The sequence below is a fragment of the Neovison vison genome, chromosome 3 (assembly GCF_020171115.1).
Source record: "Neovison vison isolate M4711 chromosome 3, ASM_NN_V1, whole genome shotgun sequence".
Classification (NCBI taxonomy): domain Eukaryota; kingdom Metazoa; phylum Chordata; class Mammalia; order Carnivora; family Mustelidae; genus Neogale; species Neogale vison.
The window spans coordinates 213,387,803-213,399,814 of NC_058093.1; the positions used below are offsets into that span (position 1 = coordinate 213,387,803).

Genomic DNA, 12,012 nt, shown 5'->3' on the forward strand with positions numbered 1-12,012 from the left:
TCTTTAAAAAAAAAAAATACTGCGCTCAAGGACACCGCGCAGTGGGAGGGCTGAAGACCCCGACACCCGACCCCCCCACCCCCCGCTGTGGTCGTCCACACTGGGGAGGGGAGAACCCTAGAAGGAGCAGTCAGAGAGCAGGAGGCACAGGACAACGCAGCGACCAGAGTGGAATCGAGGAAAGTGCTTGTTTCACCAGAGGCGGCCGTGGCTTTGATCTTTTAGGGATCCCTTCGGGTGAAGAGCGTGGATCCGAGCCCCGTCTTGGGATTCCTCCTGGCTTGGGTGAGCCGTTAAAGGCACCCACTGACTCCACCCTCCTTCCCCTCCACCCGGCTCCTAAAGCGAATGTGGGCGGAGCAAAGACAGAAGCGGGTAAAGGACCAGCCTGGTTCCCGCCCCCATCCATTGTGCCGGGGGAGCAAGGAGGCACTTCGAGCCAATCAGGATGTAGCATGTAAATGAGCAAGACGGGCAGGTTGGGGGCGACTCCAGAGCTCGGTGTCGCCGCCCTGGCGAGGGCGCAGACTACATTCTACATTGACTGGTCGCGAGGAGGCGTGGACTCTGGTGAGCAGGTTGGCTCTGGGCCAGGGGCAGATGCCAAGGAGTTTTGGGTCTGTGAGGAGGGAGGGTCAGACACACTCAGGCCCAGAAATGGTCAGAGACAGCATGCGCACGTCTTTGAGGACCCCACCCCCGACGACTCTGGACACAGACGGTGCGCAGACATCCAGGGAATGCTGAGCAGAGGAAGGGCCCAATGCCTGAAGGACGCGGGGTGAGGGGAGCGAGGTATCCGTGGACGCTGGGACCGCTGACGCAGTGGCTGACAGACGAAGGGAGAGTTGGACTCATGGAGGCCTAGGGAGACTCTCACGCCATCTCCCACTCAGCGCAGAGAGGAATCCGTGGCTGCGCTGCGGAACCGGAGAGAGAGGAGGAGGATAGCCATCCCGTCCGCCTTCACCATGACTAGCTGCCGCCACCATTCCGGGTACTTGGCAGATGACGAGGCCCGCCACACCACCTACGTGGCCCGGGTGAGTGTGTCCGGCAGGGCCCTGACTCCTGAGATTCCCCCAAAATGTTCCCCTCCAGCTCCAGCACCCCAGATCACAGCACACACACACACCCCTCAGTGCCTATTGACCTCACCTCCCAGGCTCTTAGTGACATCCTTATCACCTTGACCACTCCTCTGACCTGCTGGGCCCTAGTTACCCACAACTTCATTCACTCTGTCCTCTGACCTCCAGCAGCTCTGGAGGAGCTTGTTAGACTGGTACCCCAGTGGGAGCATGGTGTCTAGCATAGCCCAAGGCTCAAAGTTTCAGAAGCAGCAATGGAGGCACCAAGGGGTCAGGACTACAGGTGGTCTGTATAGTGGAGACAGGATTGGTCCGCTCAAAATACAGATGAGAAGCCCACATAGGACTCCAAGGGGTTTGTGATTGCCCATTCCTGCCCTGTGTGAGGGCGGAAGTGGGCTTTCAGACTCCCCAACCACATCTTGTATATATATGCAGTGTATGTGTTAGGGAAACATCAAAGTGACCCGAAATTGATGCCTACTTTGTGGAAGAGGAAATTGGACTTCAAGAAGGGCCATGGTGCCTATGGTGTCAGAGCCAGATTCCAAATCCAGAAACTTCCTGACTCCAAAACACCCGCCTTCCACTGTCCCCTCCCACTCAGCTCCTGGTACCCCAAGAGGACCCGCAGAGACCCCTATCCCTGCGGTACATCCCTGCCCTATGTGACATGCCTGTCTGCTCTGGTGCAGCTGCCTAAGAAGCCACTGTTTCCGGGAATGGGGCAAGCTGCCAAGTTGGGCCACACGCCACACCCACCATCGAGGTACACCCCCACAGACAGCTTAGGGCTCCGTGGCCACCGACGAAACCCAAGGGACCCTCAGCCCTTTGGTACCTTCCTGGATTTCCTCGTCGAGGGTCAGGTGCTAGACAGCCTACAGACGGTGGTGGAAGAGGCAACTGAGCGCATGACTGCCACGAAGACAGAGGCTGGGGTGCCCCTGGTGGAGGTGCAGGACCCCATAGAGGTGCCGAGGGGTGGGCGGCGGGCGCATGCCCGGCCCAGCCTCAGTACCGTGCACCGGCACCGGGCCCGGCCCAGCCTCTGCACTGGACAGCCCAACAACTACCCCTCCTCCTCCAGCTCCATGTCCGACTCCCATAGCAGCTTCACAGCTGGCTGCCGGGGCTCCCACAGCTGGGACAGTGACCTGGGCGCCCATGGCATGGGCTCACTGCCACCCATGAGGGACAGACTTTTGCTGGAGAAGAACCTCAAACGGCTTCTGAAGCTGGAGAACCGAGGGGTGAGATCTAGCGCCATGGCCCAGGGTGGGCGGGATGGACCCTGGTCCAGAGCACAGGGCCAGGGTTAGACCTGGCTTGGCTGCTCTTGGATGCCTCTGAAAGTCCCTCCTCTCTCTGCAGAAAGGCCTGGGTCCATCCTGCATCCGGAGGGACTCCCTGCTGTGGAACTCCCTGGCCAGCCAGTCCAGCAGTCAGTGGACCCAGGAGCCACCTCAGTCATGGTTCTCAAGCCTGCTGGACTCAAACATAGGCACACCCCAAACATCAGAGCCTGGGTCTGGAGAACGGGATCTGACGTTTCTCAAGCGAGAGTTCGATAAGGAGATCAAGTCCTTGTTGAACCAGCCAGTGTCCTTTGACCTCCCTGGCTACTGTTCATTCCGTGAACCCCATCAGACCCTGGACTTTCTGGCTGAGCACCACCTCTTCTCTGCCCTGCAGAGTGTAGTCCGCCAGGCTGTGGACAAGCTCAGTGGCGCCTGCCGCCATGATGGCTGCCCTCTCTTCCCATCAGAATGGGAGCCCGCCACAGATCCCAATTCTGACTCTGCAACAGGCTCCAAGCCAGCCACACCCACCGATGGGGAGAACCCCTACGATGTGCTTCCCAGAGTCTCCAGCTCCAAGACAAATCGAAGAAAGAGCACCAAGGGCAGAGGACAGGGCAAGCCCAAGGAAGGTGGTTCCCCTGTGTCTAGTGCCCAGGCGGCCACAAGATACAGGATCGAGGTGACACCCACAGAAGAATCCAAGGTTCCCTCACCCCACCCCAGACAGCAGTCTCCTGACCAGAACCCTGAAGAACAGAGACCACCCATCCCTTCTTCTGGGCCCCTGAGCTCCAGCCAAAAGGCCCATCCCTGGCGGAGCCTGCACCTCACCCTGCCTGTCCCTGGGGTTGTGGTGGAAGGGTCCTGCAGCCAGACCCAGCCCACTATTCGGGGCATAGCTCCTCTCATCTCCCCTTACCCTGGCTTCTCCCACCCCCTCCCTGTGTTCTCACCACTTGCCTCCTCAGTAAGAAGCTTCTCTCCATCTCCTGTTCCCCTGTATCCAGAGAGGACCTCAAGGGTGGAGCTAGGGGGCTTAGGGAAAGGTTCTTGTGGGAAAGGCTCCTTTAGTTACCACCCTTAGCAGCCACGGTCCCAGGTATCTTGTCCTGAGTGATGGAAGCCACCTGAGCAGGTGACAAGCTGATGGGGAGCAGAAATCCCAGCCTTGCTCCTGCCAGGTGTGGTCAAAGATGAATAAAGCCTATTTTTTATCCTGGGTAGTTTTGTAATGTTTGCCTGTGAATCTCAGAAGCCCTTCTATGTGGGCAGCATCCTGTCTGTTGTGGACAGCAGTCTAAGCCAGAGTGGGGCACTGGATCCTAGGTCCAGCTCCCTCTGCTTCCTCTCTCTAGAGCAGGACTCTCTGGTGTATCTGCTGAGCGGGAGTTGCTCAGGCAGGGTCTGGAGAAGACATAGGTGGCTTCACCCTTATAGATTCCCCCACCACACAGCCCCTGACCCTCATCTCATTGATCAAGGCTCAGGCAGGCTTCCCTCCTCTGAACCTTGGCCTGGGGGAGAACCTACAAGAGCACTGGTGATCCCGGCTCCAGCTGGACTGACACCATGACTGACATGACCAGCTTGGCTGCAGGCCTGACTGGTGTGGTTGGTGTGAGGCCAGTGTGGTAAGTGCAAGGATGTGGCTGACACGCAGGGCCTGCTCTCACCTGTCACCAAGAAGAGCGTGGCAGATGTGACAAAGCCATAGTGCCAGGGCAGTGACAAGTGTGGCATCCGTGTGGGTGATGTGGAGAGTGCTCTGGGGGTGAGGGGCATCCTAGGACATCAGGAGTGGCATGACATATCTCCCTTTCCCTCCCTGGCTGTTGCACAGAGCCCCACTTACAAGCTCATGAAGAAGAAGCCACTGCCCTCCATCTCCTCCAACTCCAGCATGTCCCACCTCTCCAACCCCTTGTACGAGGACCTCGTCAGCTATTTGGTGGACCAGGTTGTGTCCTTGCTCACCTACAAGTACAAGTTTGAGAAGAACCTCTCCAAGAAGCTGGGCTTCATCTCCTTCCCAGTCACCGAGATGCTCATGGACCTCTTCCTGGGCTTCAGGAAGCTGAAGGACTCCCACATCTGCCTGTCCTCCAAGATTGACTGGAGCTGCCTCCAGCGGAGGCTGGAGCAGGCCGAGTGGGCCCAGCAGCTGTCCAGACACACGTCCCAGCATGATTCCTCCTCCCAGCGCAGCTCCCACCGCAGAGCCCCCCACCACAAACCCCCCCACCACAAGGCCCCCCACCACAGGCCACCCCACAGCAGCACAGAGTCGCCCTCCACACTGCTGGAGCCGGGCCCCCAAGTGGATCAGGAGGAGGCCATGGAGTCCAGCCTCAACAGTGAGTTTCCAGGCTCTCAGCTGCTTCCAGCTCAGGAGGACACTCCAGTTGGGGGCCAGGAGCCCGCAAGCCAGCAAGAGCCCAAGCCCTCCATGTTCTCCGGCACCAGCATGGGCTCTAATAAGCATCAGGAAGTCCTAGACATGGACAGTCAGAGCGAGGAGGAGGAAGAGGGTGAGGACGAGGACGATGACTTCTTAGGGGACAACGACACATCCCAGAGCTACCCAGGACTTCAAGTGGGGGTGGGGGTCACCCCCTCCACAAATGTGGGCCGCAGTGACCCTTCGTGAGGCCACCTGTAAGCTGCACCCAGCACTTGATTCCCTATTCCTCCTCTTGCGCTGCCCCCCTCACCCCCAGCTGGTCCCCATCCTGAGCAGAGGTCAGGGTGGGCCGGACACCCATGAGGAGCTCTGCTGGCCTGTCAGGGGAGCCAATGGGAGAAATAAAGCTTGTCTTGATGGAACACCGTCTTCTCAACCACAGACTGCAGCCCCACATCCGCAGACCTAAGCACCTGCCCTGGGGTGACACCTTGGCCAGGCATTCATGGCAGCTACCGAGCCCTGACCTTCACCACCCCCACAACAGACAACGAGGGAGCCAGACAGCTCCCTCTGGAAGGGTCTGCAGACAAGGCTGGTGCTGTGATTGGCAGGTCTCATCTCCCAGGTTTTCTCCTGGGACCTCTGGCTGTCCTGTGCCACCAGCTCAGCACCCTCCCTCTCTCTGCCTTCCCAGGGAAGCCTTTTTGTTCCCCAGTCCAGACATCTTCACCTAGGGAGCCCCTTGACCTCTTGCCACCACCCTGTTGCCCTTGTGGCCAAGAGAGCAGGTGACAATGCTCCACTCTGCCTTGCTGTGTAGGCGGCCATTGCAGGGAGACCGGTAGGGGTCCCACACATCCCCCTGGACCCCACCTGGGTGTATAGAGCCCGAGTCTGCTCAACCCAGCCTGGACATGCTCAGTGGCCCACGTGGTAAGACAAAGCAATCGCAGAGCTGCTCTAGAGCTGGGCAGGGAGGACCTTCCACATCACATCCATGCCCTGCCATTCTGGGGAAAAAGACTTCCTCTGCTCTAGTCAAGAGGGACCAGGGCCCTAAAGTGGATGGGTCAGGGACCCCCCACCCTTTTTTTTTTTTCCAGAAAGCTCTTGTGGCAAGGATCTTTTAGGGCATATGCTCAACTCATAAGGCCCATTCCCTGGGGCCACCCACTGCTACCACCACCATAGTGTGGGCCCACATTTTTATACCTTCTTGCCATACCACTTGGCCACAGTTGATTAGCCCTCTTGCCACATTCTTATTCCAAGCTAGGCCAATCAGGATTTTCCCCCCAGGAGCTTATAACTGGGATGAACTGAGATTTTTTTTTTAAGTTTTTTTTTTTTTTTTAGTCATCTCTACATCTGAAGTGGGGCTTGAACTCACAACCCCAAGATCAAGAGTCACATGCTCTTCCAACTGAGCCTTCCAGGTGCCCCAAGATAGACTGAGAAATTCTGGTGCAGTTTGCACTGAGTGCTAAAGACAAGCGTGACCATCTTCCAAACCTCCGCAGAGAGGCAGGAAATCCTGTCTGCAGAAAAGAACCTGGAGAGGAGCCCTGGAGCTCTGGAGACACAGCAGCTGGGAGGTGAAGAGAACATACCCCTACCTTGGCCTCAGAAGCACATGCCTAGAGAATGTCCCTGGAGAGCAGCCCCTTTGGGAACTACTGGTATACTGTGCTAAAGACATCTGTTTCAGGTATCCATGGCCATGTAACCACTCCAAGGTTTAAGCGGCTTCTTTTTCCTGATGCTGGAGCTTAGCAGGCTTGACTCACCATGGTGTAGGCAGTCTGTGTGTGGCTGCTTCCAGCTGGGAGCACGGCTAAGACCAGAACATTTTGCATGGCCTCTCCCCATCCAAGTTCTCTCCCCAAGATTCCTGATCATTCATTCAGTCATCTAGCCTGCCTTTCTTACAGCACGGGGCAGCAGCTGGATTCCTAGGGAGAGAAAGCAAGAACCACTACTCCTTTTGAGGCTCGAAGTCCCAAAACAGCATTTCTGTGTCATTCTCTTGGTCAAAGTGAAAGCCCAGATTCAATGTTTTGACATGAGACACGACTCTCTCTCTCTCTCTCTTTTTTTTTAAATTTTTTATTTACTTGAGAAAGAGAATGGGAGAGAGCATAAGCAGGGTGAGCGGCAGGGAGAGGGAGAGGGAAAAGCAGGCTTCCCGCTGAGCAGGGAGCCCGACATGGGGGCTCGATCCCAGGACTCCAGAATCATGACCTGAGCTGAAGGCAGATGCTTAGCTTAACCCACTGAGCCATCCATCTCGGGAATCATGTCTTTTTTTTTTTTTTTCAAGATTTTATTTATTTATTTGACAGAGAGAGAGATCACAAGTAGGCAACCAGGCAGGTAGAGAGAAGAGAGAGAGGAATGGAAGCAGGCTCCCTGCTGAGCAGAGAGTCCGATTCGGGACTCGATCCCAGGACCCTGAGATCATGACCTGAGCCAAAGGCATCGGCTTAACCCACTGAGCCACCCAGGCACCCAGGAGTCATGTCTTGATGAAAGAAACAGCTTACACTTATGGGGATGGAAGGAATTGTTAGTAGCCATATTTGGAGGACAGCTACCCCCCACCTGCACCCCTACAGCTGATTGCACCTTAAGCAATCCCTGGAACCAAGTTGAGCAAATGAGCATCTGAACCTGAAGACAAACTGTGGGAGGAAAGTGGAGGTCTGTGGAGAAACCATAATTCGCCCTGAGCATCTGTCCATAGGGTGAGCTGGGGAAGGTGGTCTGCAAGGGGGAGGCAGAGAAAGGGAACAGCTTTGAGAAGGCATGAGGACCTCAGAAAGTTGAGGGAGAGCCACACTGGCTTCTCCTACTCTGTTTTTGAGGTCTGTACTGTACTTGAAATCCTGTTTTTGCCTGCCGGGGAGATTGCCTGCTGTGTCCTCACCATCCTCTGGTCTTACATGCAACAAGAAGCTGTTGGTCTCTTTAAGCAGGTGCCTGGCATGATTTGATATATGTTTTTTTTTTAAGATTTTTAAGTAATCCCTACACCCACATGGGCCTTGAACTCACAACCCTGAGATCAAGAGTTGTGTGCTCCCTGACTGAGTCTGCTAGACCCCTCTGATTTTAAAAAAAAAAAAAAAATTCTTTTAAGTAGGCTCCTCGCCCAACATGGGACATGAACTCATGACCCCTGTGATCAACAGTCACATGCTTTACTGAGCCAGCCAGGTGCCCCCCACCCCTGCCCCGCTATACGCTATTTAAGGTATAAATCACTTTCCTGTGTGGAGAGTAACTTGGAGGGGACTGAGCAGTGGAAGTACAGAAATCTGTTAGGAGGCCATGGTGGATATCTGGAGAGGAGATATCAATCAGTAGATACCCATCTAGAGAGTGGCTTGGACTCAGGTGGTGATAAGGAATGTTGGAGACATGCTTTACAATCTGTTTTGAAGTTAGAGCCATCCACATGTGTTGGATAAGATGTGAGACTGTGGTAAAGAGAGGCCTTAAAGATGAGTCCCAGTTTGGGGGCTGAATCAAGGCGAATGGAGGTGCTGTTCCTGAGACTCAGAAGCCTGGGGGAGGGGAGAGAAGTTTGAGGGAGGAGACCAAGAATTCTGCTTTGGACGTAGTAAGTCTGAGATGCTTGTTGGGATGGACATATCTGTTGCTTTTCAGATTGTACTCTAGTCCCTCCACCATGGATTGGACGCCCCTCAAGTGAGTGCAGGGTCTGCCAGCGCCAGGGCAGACTTTTAGCAATTTAGACAACCTAAGCACTGAAAAAATCACGTGTCTTCTCCCATATGTAATTCAAAATCAAAACACTATTAAACATGAAAACCCCTAAATAACATGTTTCTGTAATTAAAATGGCTCTGCTCTGGATTTTCTGAGTGCAAAATTCTGAATGACTTAATTAAATATAAGCTGTTCTCACTGCTTTGTTGGTGCCTCATGTGCATGGGTAGTCTGCCTATTGAGTAATGGGACAGCCCGCCAGTTCCCCAGTGGCCCCCGGAACAGGGCCTGGAGTTAACTCAACATAAGAACGTTCCACAAATGAATAAATCAACAGTCGTATAAGTTTTCCTCGCTTAAAGATCGAGCTGACAGACTACTGGGAAGACACTGAGACAGCGACCCACTCATATCGGAAACCTGGCATACTTAGCGCCCACAGTCATTTGGTCTCCCAGGGTTCTGGTTTCCTAAGAAACTTTGGAGCTTTTGGTGAGAACCTATTGTCATCCTCAGCACCGCAGATCCCTGCTGCCCTCTGCTGCCCGACAGCAGAGTGCATGTGATTCTGCCCTGGGAAGCGTCAGTGAATTGTCAGGGGAATTAAAAAACCAGAGTCCAGGGACTGAGGTAATCCATTCCCAAAAAGGAGGCAATGACCGATGACTTGGAGAATCAACTAATCCCGTGACCCAGGGACTGAAAAACCAAGTTATCAGGTACCTGAGATCCATCGACCGCAATGTGACCACAAAACCTAGTGGTCCAGCAATTCTGAAGCTGAGGACCCATAGTCCGAGAGGAAAGATCGTGATTGAAAGCCTGACGACCCAAGATTAAGGGGTTTTGTGAACACGTGCCCGCAGGGTTCTGGCATCCCCAGCCAGGGGTCCTTGGATGGGGCGCCCAAAGCTGTAGCGCGGCTCTATAGCGTCTCTTTAACCACTGGGCGCCGCACCAGTCTTCCCTTAGCGTTCATTGGTGAGTCCTCGGAAGCGTGGACCAATCAAAACCCTCCTCGTGTCTCCAGCCCCCCCCCCCCGTCGCTGCTCTGGAAAGCTGGGGGCGGGTCCCCTCCATGCTGACCCAATGGCAATGCAGGCGTGGTGCCGTGCTGGCTGACGATTGGGTACCCATACTGGCTCTGTCAGAGCCGGATTGGCCGGTGCCGGAGACGGAAGCGTCCCATGGGCCCGAGCTGCAGGAGCTCGGCCGGGGCGATGTGGAGCGCGGGCAGAGCCAGAGTTGCCGGACGGGCGCTCCTGGGGCTGCTGCTGACGCTCTTGGTGCCGAACAGCTGTGCCGCCAAGACCGGCGCAGGGCTCGTGACCTGCGGGTCGGTGCTGAAGCTGTTCAACACGCAGCACAGGGTGCGGTTGCACTCGCACGACATCAAATACGGATCCGGTGCGCTGGGCCAGGGACTAGGGCATAGTCAGGGGGCGGAGCCCGGGGCTGGGAGTTTGAAAGTGGGGTGGTCTTGGGGGAGTCTGCAGGGCTACGAGTCTCGGGGTCATCAAGGAGCCTGGCTGGAGGGTCAGGGGGGCCAAGGATCGGCCGTTTTAAGGGGGTCGTCGGGACATCGGGGGCGAGGAGGGTTATCCAGGAGCTGCAGGCCAAGGGACTTGGGAGTTCAGCCAGGGGCCAAGGGCTGGAGATGGGGGCTGGGAGTGAGCCGTTGGGGGTCCCAGGATTGAGTTTGTCGTGGAATGTTTATGGTGTCCGGGTCAAGGGTAGGGAATTCGAAGATTGACCGCGACCCCGGGTGGGGTGGGATGTCGCCCCTCAGGCAGCGGCCAACAGTCGGTGACTGGCGTGGAGGCGTCTGACGACGCCAATAGCTACTGGCGGATCCGCGGTGGCTCGGAGGGCGGCTGCCCGCGCGGGGCCCCGGTGCGCTGCGGGCAGGCGGTTCGGCTCACGCACGTGCTAACCGGCAAGAACTTGCACACGCACCACTTTCCGTCGCCGCTGTCCAACAACCAGGTGAGCCCTCGCCTCGCTCCTTGAGTGTGTATGTGTGTGTTTGACTCGGGGTTGGTGGGGTGTCAGGAACAGAATCTAGACATCTAGACTCTTCCTCTCAGTGTCTCTGAGCGTCAGCTTCCTGTGTGAAATGCGAATTTCAGTTCAGAAATGTTTCCTGAGCGCCAGCTCTGCGGGGCAACCGACAGGAAGAGAGATCTGCTGGGCTTATCTCCTGAGGTTGAGTTGGACCCAGGAAGCAGACTCACAGGGTCTTTGGGGTAGGGAATCAGAAACCTGGCAGGGGAGGAGGAACTCAGGCTGGGTCTGGAAGGATGAGTAGGAGTTCTTCAGGCCACAAAGGGGGAGAACAGGGGTTTGCCAAGCCTGGGGAAGAGCTTGGGCTCCAGTGGAATTCAGTGAAACTGGGGGATGGAGAAGTGGAGGGGTAATGTTGGGGTAGAAGGGGCTACTGGGGTTAGGGAGGTATTGGGGAGGAACAGAAGCTGCCTGGGGGACTTGCAAGAAGAAGGAGTATGAAATAGAGACTTGTCAGCCTAGGGGCTGGATGTCATACTGAGTGAGGCTCAGAGAGGTTAGGGAAGAACATGGAGGAGAGAGGAGGAGGCCTTAGCTACTTGGGGGCCAGTGGTTACCGCCCAGACAGATGGGGTAGGGTATGCGTGTGACAGATGGGGTAGGGTATGCGTGTGTTTGAAGAGACCGTGTTGGGGAGAGACCCCGGGTGCTGGGGGTGGTGACGGTTGTGGCCCATTTTGCAGTTGTGGAAGTTGAGGCTCAGAAGGATCCAGGGAAGGACCCAAGGCCCAGTGCCCTGGGTGTGAGTGCTGCTGCCAAAGTGACCGCAGGGGATTCAGTATGCCCTCTGTAGTAAGCACTGTCCTTCTACCCCCTGCACCCACAGGAGGTGAGCGCCTTTGGGGAGGACGGCGAGGGTGACGACCTGGATCTGTGGACAGTGCGCTGCTCAGGGCAGCACTGGGAGCGAGAGGCTGCTGTGCGCTTCCAGCACGTAGGCACCTCTGTGTTCCTGTCCGTTACTGGAGAGCAGTACGGAAGCCCCATCCGTGGGCAGCACGAAGTGCATGGCATGTCCAGCGCCAACACACACAATACGTGGAAGGCCATGGAAGGCATCTTCATCAAGCCCAGCATGGATCCCTCTGCAGGTCACGATGAACTCTGAGTGCTGTGGGTGGGTGGATGGAGGGTAGCAGGGTGGGGCATCTGCAGGACCACTCTCTGAAGACTTTGGGTTTGTAGGGGTTCTCAAGTGCCTTTGTGATTAAAGAATGTTAGTCTGTGATCGTGTTTTGCTGTAATCCTTGGGGTGACCAGGAGGTGCTGGCTTCCTCGACCTGGTTCACCATTTCTTCCTTAGTGCAAAACCTCTTGTCTCCAGCATGGAATGACAGCTCAATTCATCCAGACCTTGATGCTCTTTCAGGTACTCTAACACTGCCAAGACAACAACTCTCTCCACCTTTACATGGTC

At 55.9% G+C, this 12,012-nt stretch overlaps 2 protein-coding genes across 2 annotated transcripts; both read left to right on the plus strand.

Moving 5' to 3' along the window:
• The first annotated feature begins 956 nt into the window (after window positions 1–956).
• On the plus strand, window positions 957–5,084 carry CCDC116 (coiled-coil domain containing 116). Its single transcript, XM_044241059.1, has 4 exons — window positions 957–1,043; window positions 1,787–2,344; window positions 2,466–3,362; window positions 4,236–5,084. Exons 1-4 carry the CDS (start codon window positions 972–974, stop codon window positions 5,040–5,042), a joined length of 2,334 nt encoding a protein of 777 aa, XP_044096994.1. The 5' UTR covers window positions 957–971; the 3' UTR covers window positions 5,043–5,084.
• A 4,626-nt stretch (window positions 5,085–9,710) lies between these two features.
• On the plus strand, window positions 9,711–11,823 carry SDF2L1 (stromal cell derived factor 2 like 1). The gene is made up of 3 exons (XM_044241060.1): window positions 9,711–9,938; window positions 10,321–10,517; window positions 11,422–11,823. Exons 1-3 carry the CDS (start codon window positions 9,719–9,721, stop codon window positions 11,701–11,703), a joined length of 699 nt encoding a protein of 232 aa, XP_044096995.1. The 5' UTR covers window positions 9,711–9,718; the 3' UTR covers window positions 11,704–11,823.
• Window positions 11,824–12,012: the final 189 nt, after the last annotated feature.